The sequence below is a fragment of the Oreochromis aureus genome, linkage group 3 (assembly GCF_013358895.1).
Source record: "Oreochromis aureus strain Israel breed Guangdong linkage group 3, ZZ_aureus, whole genome shotgun sequence".
In the NCBI taxonomy this organism is placed as follows: Eukaryota; Metazoa; Chordata; class Actinopteri; order Cichliformes; family Cichlidae; genus Oreochromis; species Oreochromis aureus.
Window position 1 is genome coordinate 52179658 of NC_052944.1, and position 22814 is coordinate 52202471.

A 22814-nucleotide genomic window follows, 5' to 3' on the forward strand; every position below is an offset into this window, starting at 1 on the left:
ATTGTTTATGTTAAGTACTTCTAGTCATCTTACGCTCCTGGGTTGCTCAGTTTTAGTTTTCTGTTTATTAGATCCCTTTGTGTCATCACCGCCTGTGTTTAAGTCTCTCTTGTTGGTTCGTATGTCTTAACCTGTTATTTTTCATGTCTGCGTGTTTCATGTTGTCAAGCTTGTGTCATGTAGGCGCCTCGTTGTGTTTTCCTGTGTTATTTTGAAAATTTTGGTGTTTCCATGTTCAGTGTTCTTAGTTTTACTCTTCCCCTGTGGTGTCATTATGTTTAATTATGTCAGCTGTTTCCTCAGCTGTTTCCACTTGCCCTAATCACCTCCTGTGTGTATTTAGTCTCTGTGTGTCATTCAGTCTTTGTCGGATCATCTGTGTTACCACCCATCTCGTCAAAGTTTTCATGGTTTTTGTTCTGTGGACGTTCACATTTCTAGTTCATGTTTTTTGGTGTCATAGTTCCGCTCATGCCCCAGTGCAAAATCATGTTCATACTAGTTCATAGTCTTTCCTAGTGTTTCCAGTTTAGGTTCTGTTTAGTTTTCGCCACAGCTCTTGTTGCCTTGTTTTTGTTTTCTTGCAATCAGCCGTAATAAAGGCTTGTCTTCTGCTTAACATTCGAGTCAAGTTCCACGTCCCTTTGTGTCTGTGTTTGGGTCCACAATTCACACTTCACACAGTCTGCTCCCGCAGACCGTTACAAAAACTATATACTTCGTTATATTAGAAGTAGTATTTTTTTTCTCCTAGAACTGAATTTGAATCTGACTTGTGCCCCTTTAACACTTTATATACATATATAAATGATTATGTTACCATGATTTATTCAGTTTATGTTGTGTCTTAAAGAGTGTGTGGTAATACTTAATGCTCTGACATTGGTGATGTGCAGGTGCACTTGCTGGTATGTATTGGATCATTGTCCTACTGCAGAACCTAAGTACACTTTAGCTTGAGGTCACGAATAGATGGCAGAACAACATGAAAACAGTTGTTTTCATCTTGGAACTCATTTTTGCTCTGCAGACCTCTTGGACGGCATACCAAGTATGAGGTGCTACACATCTTTACCATAGTATTTGAAATTGATTTTATATTAATGTTATAGTAAATACTGGTTTCGCATTGGTTCTCAATTATTTATTAGATAATCTGGAGTAGCAAAAATCAAGCGTGTGCTGCAAGGGAGGAAGTCGAAACGGTTAATAACTACCTTTCTCGTTGTGCCCTTACAACAAAGTACATGATGAAATCTGATAATGGTTAGCTGTATTTAGTTCAGAAGCCTGACTTTTGGATAATGCTCCATTCTGCTCTGTCACGGATCATCATGTCCATACTGGCTTTTAAAATAACAAATCTATGATATTGGATCTAAACAAAAGACATATCAAGGATACATAAAGGCAATGACCAGACAACTCAATATCAGATTTGAATAGTGTTGGGATTCAGAGATTCTTTTATTACTGCCATATACTCTGCCTTATGATAAATGCATTAATAACATGTTCTATAGTATTATTTTATCAGTAATATTGTTTACAGGGTTCATATTGCATTGAATATGTTTGTCATCACATTGACCTTTCTATTCACAGGTGTAGTTATGATCAGTTTATACACATTGCATATCTGTGCTTGTTTAGAGTTGATGTTCTATCCAAGAGGGTTTTAAGCTTCACTGGTGAGAGTGTCCAGGTGATACATGTTGAGGGAAGATGAGAACATAGCAGGTTAATTGCATGCATGCTTACAATACACATAAATCTAGTAGCAGGCCTGAGCGAAGGCCCAAGTGTCTTCTGCTTCTTATTTGAGACCTGCGCCAATTCAGTCTACTTAGTGATTGAGGACGAGGGTCCATTATTAGCCCTTAGAGGCCCTGAAGCTTGAAGTTATTACCTTAAAAGGAAGGTGTTATCAAAAAGAGAAGTTATATGTCTGTTTATAGTTATTAGAGATGTACAAAATGTACCCTTGTCTGTAAACAATGACTGGACATAATGTATTTTTGACCTGTATTGACGTGTATGTGGGGGTGTGATCCTCTATGCTATAAAACCAGAACTCAGTGTATTTTTGTCAGAGCAAATAAGCCATATGCTGACGGTTGTTCTCCGTTGTCAATAAACTCATCGTTTGATTGTACTTTTCTGGGCCTCCGTCGTTTGTTGTCTGGTCTACAGTTGATCGATCTCGCTTCAATAGTCATATTCTTATCCTGTTCCAGTGTTTTTCTAATTTTTGCTATGTAACTTTGCATTGTCCACTTTCTGCTGTAACAAAGCAAATTTCCCACGTGTGGGACTAATAAAGGTTATCTTATCTTATATAAAACTAATATCCTGTTTGGCTATTTTGCCTTTTTTTTTTTATTTTTACTGCAGACTGTACAAATGGCTGAGGCTGTGTCTCAGACAGTGGAGGAGATGATGAGTGAACTCGAGTGTCCTGAATTCATGTTGCATCGGTGGCACGGTGACAGTGTTTTTTTTTCTAGTCAGCAGTTCATGTGAAAAAGGGCAGTCGGGGCTTTTTTCCCTCTTTGGAAAAAGCTTGCAGATGCTGTAAGAGAGGTTCCAAGAGGTGTTTTCAAGTTTCAGTGAGGTTTTAGGACAGTGTGCCAGAAGACTTGTCAGAGGATAACACGGATTTTTCTTATGAAAGTTCTTATGCAAGATATAGATGGTGATTCAGAAACTGTGTAAAACAGTTGCACAAATTATAAGTTATAGTTAGAACACAGTATAGAATATGGAGATTCCTGGTCTGAATTGTGAATTCAACATGGAAGTGCCTTAAACTTGCATTCTTTTGAATGACAACGCAGAACTCTCTTACCTTCAATAACAATATCATAGAGGCTCTTCATTCTTTGTAAACAAGTCATTGAATTACATCGTGGACCAAAAACCTCAGACTCAGGACCTGGGCTTTTTCTAAAAACCTTTAGACAATAAAATGCTATAATAAAAAAAAAAAAACAAACCACTGTGTACCAGTATGTAAGCTTCATCAAATCAGAGGTTGTCCAGTTATTTTCTGGTCAGTATGGACCAACCTCTCCTGCTTGTCATCAAACATCTGAAGTTTTTGTTTTGTTTTGTTTTGTTTTGTTTTTTTGTTTTGTTTTTTAATTTTAAAGCTTCAGCTCATGTGGCTGCTCTGCCTTGTATAGTGTAGCTTTCATGTTTTGCAGGCTAGATTAAGCTATGCAAGAGAGATAAATACAGAGCTAAGTACAGGAATGAATCTTAGAAGAGCTGGTTGTGTTCGTATGAAGAAGCAACACACAGGAGTAAGGGGGACAGAGTGCTGATCACAAAAGATGCTGTTTGAACAAAGAAAGAGAAAGAGGTGGAAAATGGTTATTTATATTTAAACATGGTTATTTCTCTTGCTGCAGCTGTTATAAATGCAAAGCCAACAAAAGGCAAGAATCTTTTGAGTTTGTCATGGTCCACAGACTCAGTGATTTTGGTTTGAAGTATTATTATTATTATTATTTGTGGACTCGTGTTCTTGCCTTGGGATGGTTTGTGTTTTGTGATTTTCTGGTTCTGGGTTTCTGGGTTGGTGCTCCCTCTGTTGGTCCCTGGTGTTAGTGTTTCCCCTGTCTCGTCAGGTTAATCAGGTCCAGCTGTGTCTCCCACCTGTGTGTGATTTCCCAGTGTCCCTCTGTGTGTATTTATGTTGTGTGAACTTCTGTGCTCGTTACTGGTCCATCAGTGAAAGTCTCCGTGAAACTGTCTGCGTGTCTACCTCACATTCTCCCTGCTCTTCACCTCCTCAGTGTTCCCTTCGCTCTCCATCCCCTTCGTATTCAGGATTGCCATTGTATAGTTTAGTTTCTCCCAGTTTAGATTTTCCTAAGTTCTGTTTTTGCCATCCCTGTTTTGTGTTCCGTCATTTATAATAAATCTCCCTAGCATCTCAGTAAGTGCCAGCGTTCGAGTCCTTTTTCCCCACACACCACACGACTGCTGCCCCGGTCGTGACAGAGTTATTAACTGTTGCGAGTATAGATGTAATTATATGACTCTGCTGACTTTACTGTTTAAACCAATGCAGTGGGATTTATCTAGCTCTCATCCTGCTACAGCAACATCTGTTGCTTGCTAGAAAAACAAAAACAAAAAAAACAAAAAAAGAAAACAATAACTTTGGACAACCAGCAATAAAACCAGGTTATGTTAGCCAGCATATGTCTGTTAACCCAAACCTGCTATATATATGCTTGAATTAATGCAGCAGCCTCTGCTGTTCTGACAGTTACAGGTTTGGAATCTGGTCATGTGACTACAAACATGAGACATTTTTCTTCAGTGTTTATTAATGCTGGATTTTTAAAATTTATTTTAGAATATTACTAGTTAGACTAGCTTTACAAGTCTAGACTTGAGCTAAAATATAAACATCTATATGGCTCATAGTGGTAAAAACAACTCAACCAAACTGAGCTGGGATAAAAATGTGTTGATGTTATATTGTTACAGCACTGGTCATCAACTCAGACATACCCTTGTACACAGTAATTGTGTAAAATAAAACACACAATGTGAAATATACAGTGACTCGGACATTTTATTTCAGAGCATGCTGGGAAACCTCCAATCACTTTCTGAGAGAAAAGAAACCAGGACATGCTGCTCAACTAGAACCAAAAGTAAGCAAGAACGAATATATTTTAATGGTGGTTTAAAATAACAGAGTGATTGGGCCGCTGTGATTCCAAAGATTAGAAGCTGTGCAATCACCTTCACTTTTGAGCGTGGATCCACGTTAGTTTGTAGACTTGAGGAATCTGATAGGAGCTTAGAGTTGGAAAAGTTAATTTTAGCAGTGTGGCGCCAAACCACTGAGACTCTTAAAAGCAAGCAATGAAGTTTTAAACTGGATCCTGACATGGTCTGGAACCCAGTTTAGGGCGGTCAATGCAGGTGTGATCATGATCATGCAGTTTTTAATTTTCCAACCAGTCACATTTACTTGCATTTTGTTTTCTAGTTAATTGAAGTTTATGTTTTATAATTATGGTTTATGGTTTTCATTTTTAGTGTATATTTATTGTCACATTAATGACTGCTATTTAAAATGTAATTTACAATGTATTATACAATTATTCAATTTTTCTGTTACTATTTGTAGAGTAGTTTGTATAGCTTGTACAGCACTAGGGTCAACTGATGTTATTTTACATGTACTGTAGAAATAAACTTTGACTTGACTAAGAATGGATTCTGCATGCGTTTTACATTTTTGCCTGAAATCCAGAGCATTTTAGAAAACTTATGTGAGACTAGATATGTAGGAACTAGGAGCCCTCACCCATCATATAACTAATCTTGAGGCTTCTGTAAAGGGAGGAAAAACCTTCCTGATGATCCCTGACGGCCGAAGATGTTTCCAAGATCACTGGGACCATCAAATTTCTGGAAGACACTATGTTGTAGGTTGGATAATATTGCATGTTTGCTCTTATCTCTTCCAGTCCACACGTGCAGCTAAACTTATTATCTTCTTTATGTTTTGACTTTTGTAGTAACTTGTTTTTGCCAAACCACAAAGTTCGTGGTGTTGCTGTTACTGGGACGTTAAACTTGTAAAAGTAATTGTATTCAGTCTTTGCTTTTTTCTTTCAGTTGGCTTCAGTTGATTTCAGTTCAGTTGGTTTCTTTCACTCAGTCTCTGCTCCTTTCCAGTTTTGCTGATGAGGTCAATCTGTCTTCAGGCTGTCTTCAGGCTCGCAGCTGATCATGTACACCCACCTTAGGTGTGTATTTTTAAGATGTGGGTTCCTGGCATAGTTTATTGTGTGTAAATCCAAAGTGTTTATAAGTGAATGTGCGTCATTTACTCCTTTGAGTTGTATCTATAAGTGAAAAGGACCTTATCTCAGAAATATTTCTCAATACACAACAAAACATGTTTTAGAAATATTTCTGATTACATTTTACATGATTGTTTGTGTTTAGGTAGTACTCATTGTTCATCAGCATGCAAGGAGCAGTACCTCACTGGAAGTGTTTTTCATACAGATATAGTTGCCATGTCTGTCGACCTCGTGCAAAATGATGTCACCTCTCTGTGGTTTGTTGGCCTTACTTGTCTGTTGGTGAGAGAGAAACAACAAATACAGATTAAACTGTGTGACAGATCAGTGATATATAATATTTTAAGCTTATTGGAAACAGTGTTTTCCAAAAGTTGCAAAAGATTTAATACACATTGAATAAATAGATTAAAAACCCATGAGTGTAACAAATTAAGTCAGTAACATAACGTCATGCTGAGAAACAGAGAGTCCATAAAATCCCTCACAAAAGGAATGACTCGACTCTCGGAGGAAAATAAAATCACTGAAACTGTTATTGAGCTCCAGGAGCATACTGCAGCATGACACTGCTTGGTACGACAAAGCCTTCACACCATGATTCTGCATGCTAAAACTACTGAAAAGGGGAAAGGTTAAATAATAATATCAAATAATAATAATAATATTAATATTAATATTTAAAAAAAATGACAGTTTTTTTACATTTCAAAAGGCCTATCATGCAGACATTAGAAAATATTGATAGGAAATTAGAAAAAAGGAGAAGCAATGCTGTCAACTTTAGTGTCACTGGAAATTTTATGTAAAAAGTCTTCGTATTCAATTTTTGAAATTATGACTGAAAAAAAAAATTATTTTTTGTCAGTTGGCTCTGTGGTCTTAGAGACTCCTGTTTTTCCTGTGCTGCAGGGTGAATTGTGTGGCTTTGAGCTGCAGAAACAAGAACATTTCCTCCCACCCCAAGTTGATTTGTGTAAAGAAAGACTCCTCACAGGGAACAGTGCAACAGGAGACATGAGCTGATGAAGGACAGTAGTGAAGATGAAGTGCAGCATTGCTGATGTTGGTGAGTCATCAGACAGCTGGCAGGCTGAGTGATATTTCACAATATTAATATTAGCACAGTATTAGAGCAGATATATTCTCTTACAGCTGGCAAAAAGTGCTGCCTTCACAAAATGCTTTACACAAATTTACATCATCCTGAGGACTGTTTATGTAACACACCCCTAGTAAGATGACAGCCAACAGATTACATCTGGTCCAGAGAAAACAGGTAAATGATGAAATGGACGACAGATAGTGTGTTTTCCTCTCTCGCTTCTACCAGATCTGAAGACTAGCGGTAGAATCACACTAAACCATCTCATTAGGGTGGAGGTGCCCCCTTGAGGCGTAACTTGGGATCACACAACATGTTGGCTCTCCAACAAAAGTCACAAAATTAAGGCCGTTCTTTAATAAAACTACACCTGAAGACGTGTACAATATGCAAAATGAAATCACATAATGTGACCACACATTTCGGTGTGTAAATGTGACGTATGCGTCTTGTGCTGCAACTTTTACTCTTTATGAAAGTCACATATAAAAGAAATTGATTAGTGAAGTTATTGAAATAAAATTTTTCATAAGTTTATTGAAAAATCATCGCTCAGAGAGAATCTGGATTTATCTGATCCAAAGAGAACAAACGTGACACTGTCTTCTTATCGGTGCAACACTTTCTTGTTCAAATGAAGAATAAGAATATAACACATATCAGGACTTGAAGTAATTGGCCAGTCATGAAATAAAAGTACAACAACTTCTATTGATTCAGTCCTTTTGTCTTGATGACATTAACTACATTGACGTTAGTTAATTAAACTGTGTTAGTTAGATAAAACATCAATAACATGGTTCAATTTTAACACTGACTTACAAAACACCTCCTGATATACAATACCAAAAAAAATGTGTCTGTCCTAAAACCAAAAATAACATAATTAATGTAAGTACTGAGTGGTCACTGACATATTGCTGCTTTTTTCTCTCAAGATCTTATGAGTTTATCTATCTTCAGCTTGCAAAGACACAGTGAAGCATGATTTTCATCTACATCCTTGCAGTAAAACTGCTTTTATGTTGTACCTCAAAGAATAATGAATCTTTTATGAAGATCACCACTTTTATTTACAGATTGTTAATTTCATAAAAACAACGTTACACTGACTTAAAATTATATGAAATATATAAAATGTAATATTGCTCTTTTTTTTTCTTTTATTCATCAAAATAGTTCCGGTGATTTCAAATGATATAATCGTGTTTTTAGTAAGTATCACTTTAGCCTGTGGCACTCTGCAGTACTGCTGATGACGTTGATCTTTAGGTTGTCTCCAGGCTCCCACATGGTCATGCCCAGCCACATCACATCAGCATTGGTAGAATATGGGTTCTTGCTATTTTCTCATCTTTCTACCTGTAAATGTAACCAATAAAAAGGTCACGTATATCCAAGTGAAAAGTAATAATAAGAGAGACTGAAAGAAAAATCTAGTAACACAGAGACTCACAGTGAGTTCCCCTCCAGCTCTCAGTGTAAAGTTTTCTTGAAATTTGTATGTGATGGGTTCAATGTTGCTGACCTTTAATTTTAACTTCTAACCAGTCATCAGTTTAACCTGTAAAGAGAATGAAAAAAAGGGGTGGGGCAATGATAAAGTTAAGTTCAGTGTGGGTTCAATCCAAAGTGTTTATAAATGAAAGTGTGTCACTTCCATCTTTGTGTTGTATCTACAAGTGAAAAGGACCTTGTTTTAGAATACACAAAACATGTTGTTTGTGTTTTGCTAACAGTGTGTTATTTACAATAAAGTAATTCAGAGTCATTCATACCAGAGAAACCAGGGAGGATAATATATATTTAAATAAAAACTTTTTACAGGTGTCATGGTCTCTGTGCCTCCCTGGTCAGCCCAGTGTGGTCACAAATGTTTTGGTTTTGTCTCTCTCCCTCTCTTGCTCTCTTGCTACTGTTGCTCTGCCTGGGTGGAGCTCAGGTTGAGCTCCCACCCTTGGTCCTTGCACCTGCAGCTGATCACAGGTGATTCCTCACTGTTTGCTGACTCTTCATAAGGCAGGGGCAGGCTGAGCTACTCATCGCTGGAATATTGAGTAACTGAGTAATTGAGTAACTATAGTGTATGCCCGGTTCTGCAAATATCTATCATTTCTTGTGCTTGCTTTGGAGGAATCCTCGTCTCTGTATAGATTTCCCGGACCTGTCTCATACCCTGACACCTGGACCCCTGAGCGTAAGTGTTGGCTGTTTGGCGTGGAGTTTTGTGTGCGAAGGATTTCCTGAGAGGAGTGAGTGGAGTGGAGCGTGTGAGGAGATCTTGTTTTCCCCTGACCCCGTGGACCTCTGGAACCCTGGCCTTCTCTCCCATGTGTATATAGTGCAGCCGGTGTTGATTAATAAAGAACTGATTAACTGTGTCTCACAGTCTGCAACATAACTCCGTCCCGCCTGCCCTGACAACAGGACTGAATATAATATCTTTATGTGAATTACAGAGGCTCTGAGGATTATCTGAGGACTTCTAACATTACACAAAGCAAAGGTCTCCATCACAGTGTTCATGAAGTGCTGGGTTTATTCATCTTCTGGGGCCTACCATGGAGCTCTGAAGATTTTCCTGTGAGGGAGCTGCTGGTGAAGATCATGAGTCCTGCTTAAACCCCGTGAGCTTCAGTCCTCCTGATGTTTCTGAAATTAGGTCTCTCTCAGTGGGTCAACAGAAAATCTGCACAGAACAGCTGTGATGAAAGAAAGGCAGGATGTTTCGTGAAATATCTGATTCCATGAAACCGAGCTTGGTTTCTGATGGTCTCTGTCACTGGTTCACTGGTTTTCCCCCAGGATGAATGTAGCCGTTGATAATAATGTGGACTCTGGATCCTGTTATTAAATGAAAAGAAAAAAATTACACTTCTATGAAAACATCTGCTGCTGTATTTTTTAAATCTAACATTTTATTTCAGGTTTCCATGTGTGGCTGCAGAGTGCTCTGTGAGTCTAATGGATCTAAAACTTTTTACATCAATAGTTTATCTTCCTCTGACCTCCAAGCTGATTTCTATTAAGATGAACAGAGCAACAGGACACATGATGATCTGATACAGTATGGTAAAACTGCAGCATGTCTGACATTGGTGAGTCATCAGCTGTCTCTGCTCATATTATTTCCTACTGTTGATACTGGCACACTGTTACAACAGATATATTCTCTTATTTTTCGAGCCCTTCACAAAAACAGAGCTGCTTTCACAGACTGCTTGACTCGAATTGAAGTCATCTTAAGGACTGTTTTCACTGTTGTGATGGTAACTCTGCTGATGCTGCTGGGATGTCTTCACTCCAGGAGAGTCAGAGTTACACAAAGCCAAAAAATTCACACAAAAATCACATAGCTGCAGGAAAATTGTTTAGTTAAGTTCAGTGAGAGAAATCTAGTCTGTCAGGTTCAATGTCTGAGGTGGAAATTTAAACAATGCACAGATGATCATCATCGAGAGAGAATCTGCATCTGGATTTGGTAAACTTCATCAGTGAGAATGTTTGTTTCCATATAAAGATGGATCTGAAGAAAACCAGCATCTTCTGAGCAGATCTCCTTACTGGTGGAACGCTCTCCTTCAAGAGAAGAATCAAAATCTTGCAGTTAATAATAATAATAATAATAATGGTAATAATAATACATTTTATTTGAGGGTGCCTTTCTAAAACCCAAGGTCACCTTACAAAGAGAAAAAATATCAGTTATGGAGCATTTGAAGTGCTCTGCCAATCGTGACTCGAGCACAATAAACTGTTGTTTGTTCTCCTTTTGACTCAGTGCTGTTGCCTTGGTGACACTGACTATGTTAGTTACAACATTAATAATACGTTTGAATTTTAGCACAGACCAAAAAAACACCTCCTGGTGTAGAACACAGTCCAAAAGTATCATGTTTTGCATTGTATTTTTTGTTCATTTCAGTCATGTTATCTTACATCTACTTCCAAGGTCAGATACACAGTGTAGACTGGTGCCAGATGCTCCGTATCTATTATTTAGTGTATTTTTTTATTTAAGGAGTGATAAAAACACATAAAAGCCTTTTTTAAGTTTTCAGAATGTCACTGGTGTAATTTCTGTTCTAGAAAATGAAGCAAAAGTTTGTAAATGTAGTTATTCAACTGCGGAGGAGACACTGTGATATATTATGCTTTAATAATAATTATAATCACTTTTCAGAGTTAAAAAACTAACAGTCTGATCATTTTCAATAAAAATGTAGCTGTTTGTTTTTCTTTATTTTCTGCAGATCTTGTGAGAGTTTCTCTTTGTGAGGTTTTTATTCATTTATTTTCAGCTTAAAAAGACACAGTGAAGATTATTCTTCATCCACGTCCTTGCAGTACAATCATCTTCGCGTTGCACCTCAAAGAATAAAAAATCCTTTTTGAAGATCAACATTTTTATTTACATATTTCTATTTCAACAAAAATACAAAATGTTAAATTGACAAACAAAATTATATGAACTATATAAAATGTAATATTGTTTTTGTTTTCTTGTTTGTTTGTCAAAAACAAACAAGTCTCTCTGGTGAATTCACATGATGTAGCCTTGTTTGTAAAAAGCATCACTTTAGTCTGTGCTCTTCTCCAGTGTTGCTGATGAGGCTGATCTTCAGGTCATCTCCAATCTCCCAGTCTGTCATGCCCATCCACCCCATCTCAGCATCGTCAGGATACGGGCTCCTAGCACCGACTCGGTGTAACTGTAAATGTAGCCAATAAAAAGGTCACAGATGTCCAAGTGAAAAGTAATAATAAGGGAGAAAAATCTAGTAGCACAGAGACTCACAGTGAGTCGCTCTCCAGCTTTCAGTGTAAAGTTTTTTTCAACTCTGTATGTGACTGGTTGTGTTTCGTTGACCTGTAGTTTTACCTCCCAATCTCCCATCAATTTATTCTACAAAAGGGAATCAAGAGAATGGAAAAAAGGAGTGAGACAATAATAAAGTTCAGTGTGTGTTAAATCCAAAGTGTTTATAATTAATGTGTGTTGTTTCAGAAATATTTCTGAATACACAAAACAAGTTTTTTGTGTTTAGGTAGTACTCATTGTTCATGAGCATGCAAGCAGCAGTACCTCACTGGAAGTGTTTTTCAGACAGATGTATTGGCCAAGTTTGTCAACTTTGTCCAAGATGATGTCACCTCTCACTGAGCTGTGATTGGCTGAGCTGCTCTTATTCTGTTCCTGGAAACTTTTGTTTTTTGAATTTGGATGTGTTTTGTGTTTGCTCGTCTCTGGCTGAGAGAGAAAACAGATGCAGATTATTATGACAGACAAATATTTCTCCACCTGCTTTTTCTTTTTTTCATCCACATTCAACGTCTTGCTTCCTATTTTTCCTCCTGATCACATAGAGTACAAACTGATGTCAGTGGTAACTAGTCTGAACAAAACACGTTGTTCAAAATTATCAGTGTGTTTCTGTTTCCTTTCAGGACGTAGAAATAAGAGTTCTAAAAGTCTCTGAAATGTTCGGGTTGTTTGGCTTTAACTTCTGTGATTGCTGAATTATATCAGAGGTTTTTGCAGCAAACTTTGAATTTCCATCTCCACTGTCTCTTATTGTGTGGATGTGAGTCTTTGTCTGTGTTTCTAATAGAAATCTGTTTTGACAGATTTTTCTCAGTTTGGGTGGTTGTCTCCTTTCTTGGGATTAAAAAGCCAATTAAATCAATAATAAATGTAAATGTGCTGCATGTTTGTTTGTTTGTGGTTGAGGACAGAGCGAGGTCCCAGTAAATGAATGTGTGTTTGTGCTGAAGTGTTCAAAACAAGACTCTGTGTGTGTTTACTTCTTTCTTCATGTTGCTGATTTCTGCATGTTTCTTCTGCAGGTGATGATGTTCCTCCTTCAGCTTCTCCTCAGCTGCATGTTGGTTTTTCTCCAACTAACAGACAAACAGATCAACACAAAGGTTCAGCCTGAACAAAACTATCTGGACTGTTAAACATAACAGTCTGAACACGTCTCCAAAACTTCTTGATGCATTCTCAATCATCCAGGAAAGTAAATCTCCAAAAGTTGATTCTGTTCATCTGGACGTAGCGTTTTGTGGGAGAAACGTTTCGTCATTCATCCAAGTGACTTCTTCAGTCTCAGCTGACTGCAGGTTTCCCCAAACTTTATAGACAGTACATTTGCATAATTACTGAAACCAGCCCACTGAAGGAACAATGGGCTGTGAGGTCAGTTCCTTAATCATAATTATGCAAATTCCCAGTATCTCGTACGACGTTACATCTCTCTTCACTTGCATCCCAGTCATGGAAGCGTTGGAGGTTGTCCGTAAGAGATTACAGGATGACCCCAACCTCAGCAACAGGACCACTCTCAGCATCGACCAAGTGTGTTTGCTTTTGGAACTGTGTCTTCATTCCACCTACTTCACATACAAGGGTCAGTTCTACAGGCAGAAACATGGGTGTGCCATGGGCTCCCCAGTTTCACCCATCGTGGCCAATTTGTACATGGAAGAAGTGGAAAAGAGGGCGTTGCTATCCTACCCTGGAACACCACCAAGTCATTGGTTCAGATATGTGGATGACACCTGGGTGAAAATCAAATCTCAGGATGTACCACAATTCACGGATCACATTAACTCAGTGGACCAACACATCAAATTCACCAGGGAGGATATGAAAAGTGGCAGGTTAGCCTTCTTAGACTGTGAGATTTCCATCAGTAATGGGGGACATCTAAAAGCTGACGTGTACCGTAAACCTACACATACAGATCAGTATCTAAGGTTTGACTCTCATCATCCACTGGAGCACAAACTGGGTGTCATCAGGACGCTACAGCACAGAGCGAACACCATCCCCACTGACACAGCGGCCAGGGAAGCAGAAGAACAGCACATCAAGAAGGCCCTGAGTAAATGTGGTTATCCCAGCTGGACTTTTGTCAAAGCTGGGAAGGCACCTAAAGAAAGCTCCAGCCGATCCAGGAGAGAAGGACAACCGCTGCCCAAGCGAAAACCTGTAGTGATCCCATATGTGTCAGGAGTATCGGAACAGTTGAGACGCATTTTTTCTAAACACCGGGTCTCTGTGGCTTTTAACACGCTGCGCCAAAAACTGGTCCACCCCAAGGATCGGGTCCCCCGACACAAACAGGGTAACATAGTGTACGCTGTTAAGTGCCAGGAGGATTGCCAGGATTTATACATTGGGGAAACCAAACAACCTCTGGCGAAGCGGATGGCACAACACAGAAGAGCAACCTCGTCAGGCCAGGACTCTGCAGTTTATTTACACCTACAGGCCAGTGGACACTCTTTCAACGATGAGGATGTACACATCCTGAACAGGGAAGAATGCTGGTTTGAGCGCGGAGTCAAGGAGGCCATTTACGTGAAAAGGGAAAGACCATCTCTGAATCGAGGAGGGGGCCTAAGGGTACATCTTTCACCATCTTACAACGCTGTGATTGCAGCCATTCCCCAACTCTCTGTGAATGGTACTCATGGCCATTGATCAGTGTTCTTTGATCAGTGGGTTTTGGTCAGTGATTGTTGATCAATGGTCATGGGAATTTGCATAATTATGATTAAGGAACTGACCTCACAGCCCATTGTTCCTTCACTGGGCTGGTTTCAGTCATTATGCAAATGTACTGTTTATAAGGTTTGGGGAAACCTGCAGTCAGCTGAGGCTGAAGAAGTCACTTGGATGAGTGACGAAACGTTTCTCCCACAAAACGCTACGTCCAGATGAACAGATTCAACTTTTGGAGGTCTCCAAAACTGTTCACACATTTTCTGTTTGCTTTCAAATCTCTCTTCCTTAAAGAGCTCAAACAGGAAATCTGACCTCTGACTGACCCTGAACTCCAATAATGTCACTGAATATGAGAGCAAGCTGAAGGTTTATATTTATATAAATATCTTTATGCTAAAAGAAATATGCCTTTGTCCATGTAAAATTAACAAAGAATAAAAAAAAATAGAAATAATTTAAAATCCAGTGTCAAAGTTTTTATAAGTTTTATAAAATTTCAGTCGATCTCACATGTTCTTGACGACTGCTTGGTCGGGCCTGGACTCCCTGGCTCTGTCGGGCCCCTGTTGGGATGTGGTGGGCCCTTGGGTCTTGGGTCTCTGGGCTCAGACGTCGGTCTGCTCTGGTGCAGCTGACTGCCAGCTGAGCCTGTGAGCTCATCGCCACAGACCTGTGGGGCTTCTGCTCTGTGTCTGGTGGATGTCCCCCTCCAGGGCTGTCCTTTGCTCTCATCTGAGTTGGGGTCTTGATTTTGCCTGTGGTGGTCTTCCTGGGGGTGTCAATGTCTGGGGGACTCTGTTGGTTTTCCTCAAACTAACAGACAAACAGATCAACACAAAGGTTCAGCCTGACCAAAAGTATCTGGACTGTTAAACATAACAGTCTGAACACGTCTCCAAAACTGTTCACACATTTTCTGTTTGCTTTCAAATCTCTCTTCCTTATAGAGCTCAAACAGGAAATCTGACCTCTGACTGACCCTGAACTCCTCCAATAATGTCACTGAATATGAGAGCAAGCTGAAGATTTCTATTGCTATAAATATCTTTATGGTAAAAGAAACATGCATGTGTTCAGGTACAGTTAATATACAATATAAAAAATGAAATAATTGATCTGGTGTCTGTGTTTTTGTAACCTTTATCAAAGTTTCAGTCCACTTTTCAGATCAGAAATTAAAACGCAAATGTTCAAAATACTCTAACCTTTTTCTTTTCTTTGTATTTCATAATCTTAACTTTAAATTTTACTCCTATTTCAAAATGTAAAACTCATTTTAAAGTAGAATGATGAATTAAACTAATTAAATCCAGTGTAGAAACAAGGAAATAACAATACAATGAATAAAAACAGGATAAAGTGGATTAAAAATTGTAGCAGGAAGTGAAATGTGTGTGTGAGAGATGATTGGAGGGTTATGGTGGTGGTTGTGTGGAGAGGGTGTCTGCTGTCATCCATTAGAGCTTTCACTTTGTTTCATGTGTCTCTCTCCATCACAGTCATCAGTGAGTCCAGCCTTCTGACAAACAGCCAGCTCACTTTTTAGCAGCTCGTCCAGCTGTTTGCTGTTTGTGTCCATCAGGCTGCTCCACCAACACACAGCAGCATAACAGAGAACACTGAGCACCACAGTGTGATCAATGCAGCATCTCATCACACAGGAAAGGAGCTCAGCCTCTGCATACACTTAATAACATATGTCTAAATTGATGTTATAATTATTATTATTATTTCTTTCATCTATATCACACACACAGAGGTGAGATATTTCAATAACTACAGAGGGATAAAGATACAGTGAAGTACTTGATATTTCTCAGCTCCCATCTCCTGCTGCTGAGTCAGCACTTCTTTATTATTCATAGTTTCACAAAAGCCACATTTGCGGGGTTATAACAATAGAAGGACGAAGAAAATACAGTTATCAATTACGAAAAAGTTTCAGATAAGTGGCATGGCAGAAACACGAACTGGGTAAAAATTTAAAATCTAATTTGTTTCAGAGGCTAGCTTTAAAAGGTGGGTTTTTAAACTTGATTTGAAGGATTGAATGGATTCCGACACACGGACATCAATCGGCAGGCTATTCCAAAGTTTAGGTGCGGCAAAAGCAAAAGCACGATCGCCCCTCGTCTTCTGTCAGGACATTGGTTGCAGTAAGAGCCACTGATTAGAGGATCTAAGTGCTCTCTTGGGGGTGTATAGGTCAAGGAGGTTGATTAAGTAGCTGGGTGCCAAGTTTAAAAGTGTATAAAAAGATTTTAAAAACGATACGGTATTTCACAGGGAGCCAGTGACGGTTAGCTGGGACAGGTGTAATATGATCATGTCTTCTGGTGCTGCTTAAAAGACGTGCTGTGGCTTTTTGGACTAGTTGCAGGCGTTGGATGAGGAAAAGTTGAAGGCCAAGATAAAGACAATTGCAATAGTCCAATCTTGAAGTAATAAGAGCATGAATGAGCTTTTCTAGTCTGTACTGTCTGTACGTCGTATATAGGGCTTTGCCTTGGAAATCTGGCGTAATTGGTAAAAGCTGGATTTCACCACTGCAGCCACTTGCTTGTCTAATTTGAGGGAACTATCCAGCACTACTCCAAGGTTCCTAACAGTCGAGGAAAGATGACTGACAGTCACATCCCTGTGGAACAGCTATCTCATACCCTGGGATCCTATGCCAAAGATGATAATTTCTGTTTGGTTTTCTTTAAGGGTGAGGGAGTTGCTCAGTAGCCAGTCATAGAAATACGTAAAGTTTTAAATTCCTTCTCAATGAAATGTTCAGAATCTCCAGTTTTTAGTTCCAGTTCTATGAATGACAGTAAGTCAGTGAAGTGTTGAAAACGTGTTTGTCTGTCTGTATTTACCTGTTTCATACGCTCTTTGATAGATGGTTGTTTCACCTCCTGCTGAAAATCCTGTTTTTCATCCTCCTTCATCTTTTTGTCAGCTTCCTGTTTTTGCTCCTGATCACAGACAAACTGATGTCAGAGGTAACTAGTCTGACCAAAACACTTTGTTCAAAATCATCAAAGTATTTCTGTTTCCTTTCATAACATTGTGCTTTAATGCAAATATATATTTATGATATCTTGTTTATTAAGAGTTAAATAGTTAAGATTACAAAAATCGAACTTGATTTTTGACTTCATATCTTTTTTTACTTGGAACTATAAGACGTGGAAATAAGAGTTCTGAGGGTCGCTGACAGTTTCTGGTTTTTGGTTTTAACTTCGTTTTACTATTTATTCTGTGATAAACCCTGTGACTCTGTTCCTGTGGAGGCCTCGTCTGCACTTTGTGAGAACTTTCTGAATTATATTGTTGAAAAAGTCTCTGCTTTAAGGTCCCCACATTCACAGTCAGTGTTAGATGTAGATCCACCTTCCTAATGCACTGAATATGAGAACATGCTGAAATTTTCTTTTTCTGTGAATATCTTTATGCTAAAATAAACATGCATGTGTTGATGTACAGTTAATATAGAATATAAAGAATATAAAAATTCTATCATTTAAAATCTGGTGTCAATGTTTTTGTAAACTTTATCAAAATTTGAGTCGAGCTCACATGTACCTGGCAGCTGGTTGGTTGGGCCTGGCCCCCCTGGCTCTGATAGGCCCCTGTTGGGGTGTGGGGGGCCCTTGGGTCTTGGGTCTCTGGGCTCAGAGGTCGGTCTGCTCTGGTGCAGCCATCTGCTGGCTGAGCCTGTGAGCTCATAGCCACAGACTCCTGGGGCTTTTGCTCTGTCCCTGCTGAGTGTCCCCCTCCAGGGCTGTCCTTTGCTCTCGTTTGAGTCAGGGTTTCGATTGTGCCTGTGTTTGTCCTCCTGGGGCTCTCATGCTCGTGGGGGCTCTTGGGGTTCACCACTTTGACATCGGTTTGTTTCTCCTGCTGGAAATCCTGTTTTTCATCCTCCTTTAACTTTTTGTTAGTTTCCGGTTTTTCCTCCTGATTACAGACAGTAGAAGCTGATGACAGAGTTTACTAGTTTTCTTTTGTGCTGTTAGTAAAATTGTCTCTCTTTCCTTTTTTAAAGTGTCTGTATTTTCTTCCCATGCATTATTTTCCACCATATACATGAAATCCTTTCTTAATTTGTTTTTTCCTTTTTTGTGGAATTTATTTTATTTTATGTATGGGTCAAATGTTTTTCTAATGTAACTTTGGGTCATTCAAAGGGTAGACATGTGGAAGAACCTTCAGCTTTAACTTTATTGCACACACAGCCAGGCATCCTGAGAAAGTTGATGCCCTCTGAATGACATCTCTGCATCTCTCTCTATGCATGACAATTAAAGGTATTGCTGCTGCTAAGTATGTGCAGGCTTTGTTAATTAAATTTCCACGACACTTACATGTTTTGTTATCTTGTCTGATTCTGTCATATCACTCACTGGCTTGATGTTCTGTGTCATGAGTGTCTGCTGCTCTTGGTCAGTTTCAGTTTGATCTCCTTTAAAGGGATTTTTTTTTTCTAAAAAATATAAACAGAAGAGTCAACATCCTGTTTTCTTCGTATTTAGAAACATGACACAGCATATCATAATCTCATTTTAAAATGAATTAATTAAATATATTGTATGGTCTGTTTGTTTGTTGTTAAATACAACACGAAGAGAAAGAGGTTTATATGCGTGTCTATTGCTTTAAACCCTGTAGGCAAAACTTTCGATAATAATTTAGACAGCATGGAAAATTCATTTGTGACTTACTTTTTTTGTTTCGTCTCCATAAGAAAAAAACTCCAATTAAAATCAAGATGATTACAGCCAAACTAACAACCACACCAATGATGATGGGAGCAGTGGAACTGGATGTGAGCTGGAATAATTCATCTGAAACAATAAAAACATAATTACATGTTATTTTAATCAATTTGGTTTATTTCTAACTAAATTCAAGCACATCATACATTTAATAAACTACATTTACCCGAAACATGTATGTGTGTCTCTCTGCTCTGGTTGGTGTTCCTCTGTTGGACTCTGCAGGTGATGTTGTTGCTGTGTCTCTTCTCCACAGTCACTCTGCTGCTGACAGTATAGAGGTCATCAGGACCTCTGAGGGTCTCTGTAGGTCCAGCAGAGAGGAGGTTTCCCTCACCGTCCAACCACAGCAGCTCAGGCTCTGGATACCAGCCTGCAGACTCACACTGTAACACCACTCCTGTCTTGTCTCTGTCAATCCCTTCTAAGCTGATGACAGGAGAGGAGACAGCACCTGATACTGGATGAAATGTACAATTTAAAATACTGATCAGTAATGAAAATCACTAAAAAAATACACAAATGTAAAGATAATTTTTGAATCTGATACAGACTGCATTTACACTGCCTATTTTTTTTTAAAGATTGTTCAAATTCTTTGCTTCTCATTCATTCATCAAAGTCTACTGTGCTTTTCATTTTGTCATAATTATGCAGTAATTATTTTCTCTGAAATGGCCAGTTGCTTGGTAGTATGTTTTAAGCAGCGGAGGCAATGTTTCATTTCCAAGCTTGTGTAACACATTGGCTGAATCAGTAGCTTAAAACTGTGTTGATTTCACCTAATTTACTGCAAAGACTAGTCCAAACTGCACTGTGTCTGTGTAGCTTCTCAGTCATCCAGGTCATGGCAATCTAAGGAGACTTTCTTAAGTTTCTTGAAAACTGTTCACGTCTCATCTGAGAAGCTTCTTCAGTTCTAAGAGCAGATGGTGGAAACTCCCAGGTTTTTAAGCCGTAGTGTCTTGGGAATAAATTTGTTTTTGTGATTTTTTATATGCAGCTGTGCTCATTAAAGAGTTGGCACTCCCTGTAATAAGAGTCGAAAGCATTGAACTGAATATTGAGACTGGCTTGTTGAGCTTTAGAGGGATTTGCAAACATGCTTAAACATCATAATTAGTTAAAGTGAAGGGGATATTCTTCTGGGCCAAGGGAGTCTGAACAGAATGTCCCAGACTTAGATAATAAGCAGAAAACAGCTAAGAATTTCTATATAATATTAATAAAGCAAGGTTCGGGAGGGAGGTGTTTTAATTTCGCTGTTTTTTACCAGGAAAAGGAGCAGCTGCTAGACGAGGTCAGACATGGATGAAGTACAGTAGAAGACTCTGGAGACGGCAGGACAGGGCACATCATTTCAGAGAAGATGATAATCATAATAATACTTGTTTTTGTTGTGCAATAAAACTGTATTCCCCTCTTACAGGGTGGGGAATACAATAACCCTTTTTGTGAAGCAAACCCCTAGTTTACATCCAGAAAGGACCAGGGTTGTAACTTGTAATTTTAACTACTGAAAGGAATTAAAATTTTTAAAGATAGACATTCTTCTACACTTACTTTAAGAAAGAAAACGAACACCAACAAGTGTGAGATGTCCCTTAAGAGGGTCATTGGCCCACTATTGAGCATGAGCCTCATCACTGGGGCACAGTGATGATTACACATGACACGTGTAATTCGTTCACTTACCAACCACAAGATCAATAAAAGCTTCTTCATCCTTGGCTGGAATGAAACATCTGTATCTGCCCTCATCTGCAGGTTTTACTTTGGACAGTTTCAGTGAAATGTTTCCATGTTTCAGCTCATCAGTGAACAATGATGATCGATCTTTGTAGGAGGGGTTTTTCATAGCTACGAGGTCCTGACGTGTGCGCCACACAAACACAAATCTGGGCTCCAGGTCAGGTCTTGTCCACTCAAATGTCATTTCAGCAACATTTTCTCCAGGTACCAGGTGACATGGCAAAGTGATGTCTTCTCCACCTGTTGCAATAATTGGCTTATTTGGACCAACTAATCTAGACTGACCTGAGAAGAAAAGATCAGAGAATTAATTTATTTATGAATGAGAACTTCCAAGAAATCCAGATGAACATCTATGGCAGGATTTTATTTTCTTCTTTCCTGACTAACATTTTCATTTCCTCACACTACTTTAATACTTTATAACAAATATGTTACTTCGCTGCGAATATTCAACTTCTGCATAGTTTTTTTTAACATGATACATAGTCTATTAATTACTGCTTGAGTTACAATCTAGACATATTAGACAAAGATACAGTTACTAAAGTTACAGCTTTTAAGAATCAAAACAACAACGAGAATTCACACAAAAACATTTTTCAGTCCAGAGAAAAAAGGAAAAAGGTCATGAAATGTAATGTAATGTTTACTATTATTTTCCATATCAGTAAACATGACAATTTGAGCAATTTATTTTTTAAGCACACACACACAAATACTAACTGTGATCTTATACGTGAGGGTACCTACAAAAATGTACAAGAAGAGAGATAACCACAATGCAGTCTCTAGTTTCCATCTGATGAATTATGCAACTCTGAAAATGAAAAGGAAAAAAAAGTACAAAGAAACTGTTACTGATAAAACAGTAAAACATGGCTGAGTCAGTTTCAGACTTTCACATTCAACTCAAACGTCCTTGAGGGTTCTGTGCCGGTTAAACACGGATTAACCTGTACTTTCAGTTCATTATAATATTATGAATTTAAATAGTTTTAATTATGTCCGAATTATAAAGTGATTAACTTACAATATATAAAATACAACTTTTTTCTTTGACATTCTCTAAAACCAGGTCAAAGTTGTAATATTTGCAAATAAAAGATATAAAGTATAGATATAAAGATATTAAACACTGAAAAAGTATTGATTAGGTAACAATTATCCTGCCAGCAGACATGCAGAAAGTTTAGGTTTGTTCCAAGTAGATACAAAAAGAAATAACTTCAAATTTAAAATGTGTACCTTAGCTATGCATGTAGACCTGCTATTCTGTATTTGATGTATTTTGTATCAGATGGTATTTTAGTAAGATAAGATATTTGGTAAGATATAATTTAGACATAAAAAATATATAAAATACAACAAACCTGCTGCATGAAGTGGCTCTCACTCGAAAAGAACATACAATCTAAGTTAGTAAATCATTACTGAGTTAGTGAAACTTCCAGACAGTGTGTGTGTGTGTGTGTAAAATCTTCCTTGTGAACTTTGAGCCTGTTGCAAGGAAACTGATCACTGTTATAAAATAAATAGAACTGCAATAAAAATTCAGATGAACAACATCAGTGTTTCTTTCCACCTTAAGAGGAAAAGCTCATAGGGTTGTCGTTAGGTTTGCTTTGATGCTGCAGGGGGCAGAACAAGACCTTTTTTAAATATGTTGGGCAGGTGAATTACACTGAGAGATTGAAGAGTAAGAGAAACTGTGAAACAAGAGAAAGAAAGAGTTTGAGAACTTAATAGATATAAAGTGTCCACTACACTAAAGTTCCTGCATTGTGTCTTTTATGCAGTTTTTCTGTATGCTCTGTTGTGCAGATGTTGTTCATTTC

The 22814-nt window shown here is 38.3% G+C and overlaps 1 protein-coding gene across 4 annotated transcripts; it reads right to left on the reverse strand.

Annotated features, from left to right (window-relative positions):
• Positions 1-11430: 11430 nt before the first annotated feature.
• LOC120438900 (butyrophilin subfamily 2 member A2-like) lies at positions 11431-22398 on the reverse strand. 4 transcript variants are annotated; one of them, XM_039609471.1, is made up of 13 exons: positions 22350-22398; positions 21730-21796; positions 20920-21261; positions 19391-19684; positions 19171-19293; positions 18853-18932; positions 18032-18406; positions 17323-17421; positions 14969-15271; positions 12751-12846; positions 12032-12196; positions 11744-11851; positions 11431-11657 (listed from the first exon to the last, which is right to left on the reverse strand). In XM_039609471.1, exons 1-13 carry the CDS (start codon positions 22383-22385, stop codon positions 11520-11522), a joined length of 2226 nt encoding a protein of 741 aa, XP_039465405.1. In that variant the 5' UTR covers positions 22386-22398; the 3' UTR covers positions 11431-11519. The 4 variants fall into 4 exon arrangements, with proteins under 4 accessions (XP_039465405.1, XP_039465404.1, XP_039465406.1 ...); XM_039609470.1 differs by having other exon boundaries at positions 18814-18932; XM_039609472.1 differs by lacking the exon at positions 12032-12196 and having other exon boundaries at positions 18814-18932.
• Positions 22399-22814: the final 416 nt, after the last annotated feature.

What these genes read in the sequence shown, in the direction of transcription:
- LOC120438900 (XM_039609470.1), bottom strand. Translation starts at nt 22,385, where the DNA reads ATGTTCTTTTCGAGTGAGAGCCACTTCATGCAGCAG. An exon ending in ATGGAGACGAAACAAAAAAA is followed by an intron (nt 18,933 to 19,170) that starts GTAAGTCACAAA and finishes TATATTTTTTAG; the next exon opens with AAAAAAAAAATCCCTTTAAA. An exon ending in CAGACAAGATAACAAAACAT is followed by an intron (nt 18,407 to 18,813) that starts GTAAGTGTCGTG and finishes GTCTGTAATCAG; the next exon opens with GAGGAAAAACCGGAAACTAA.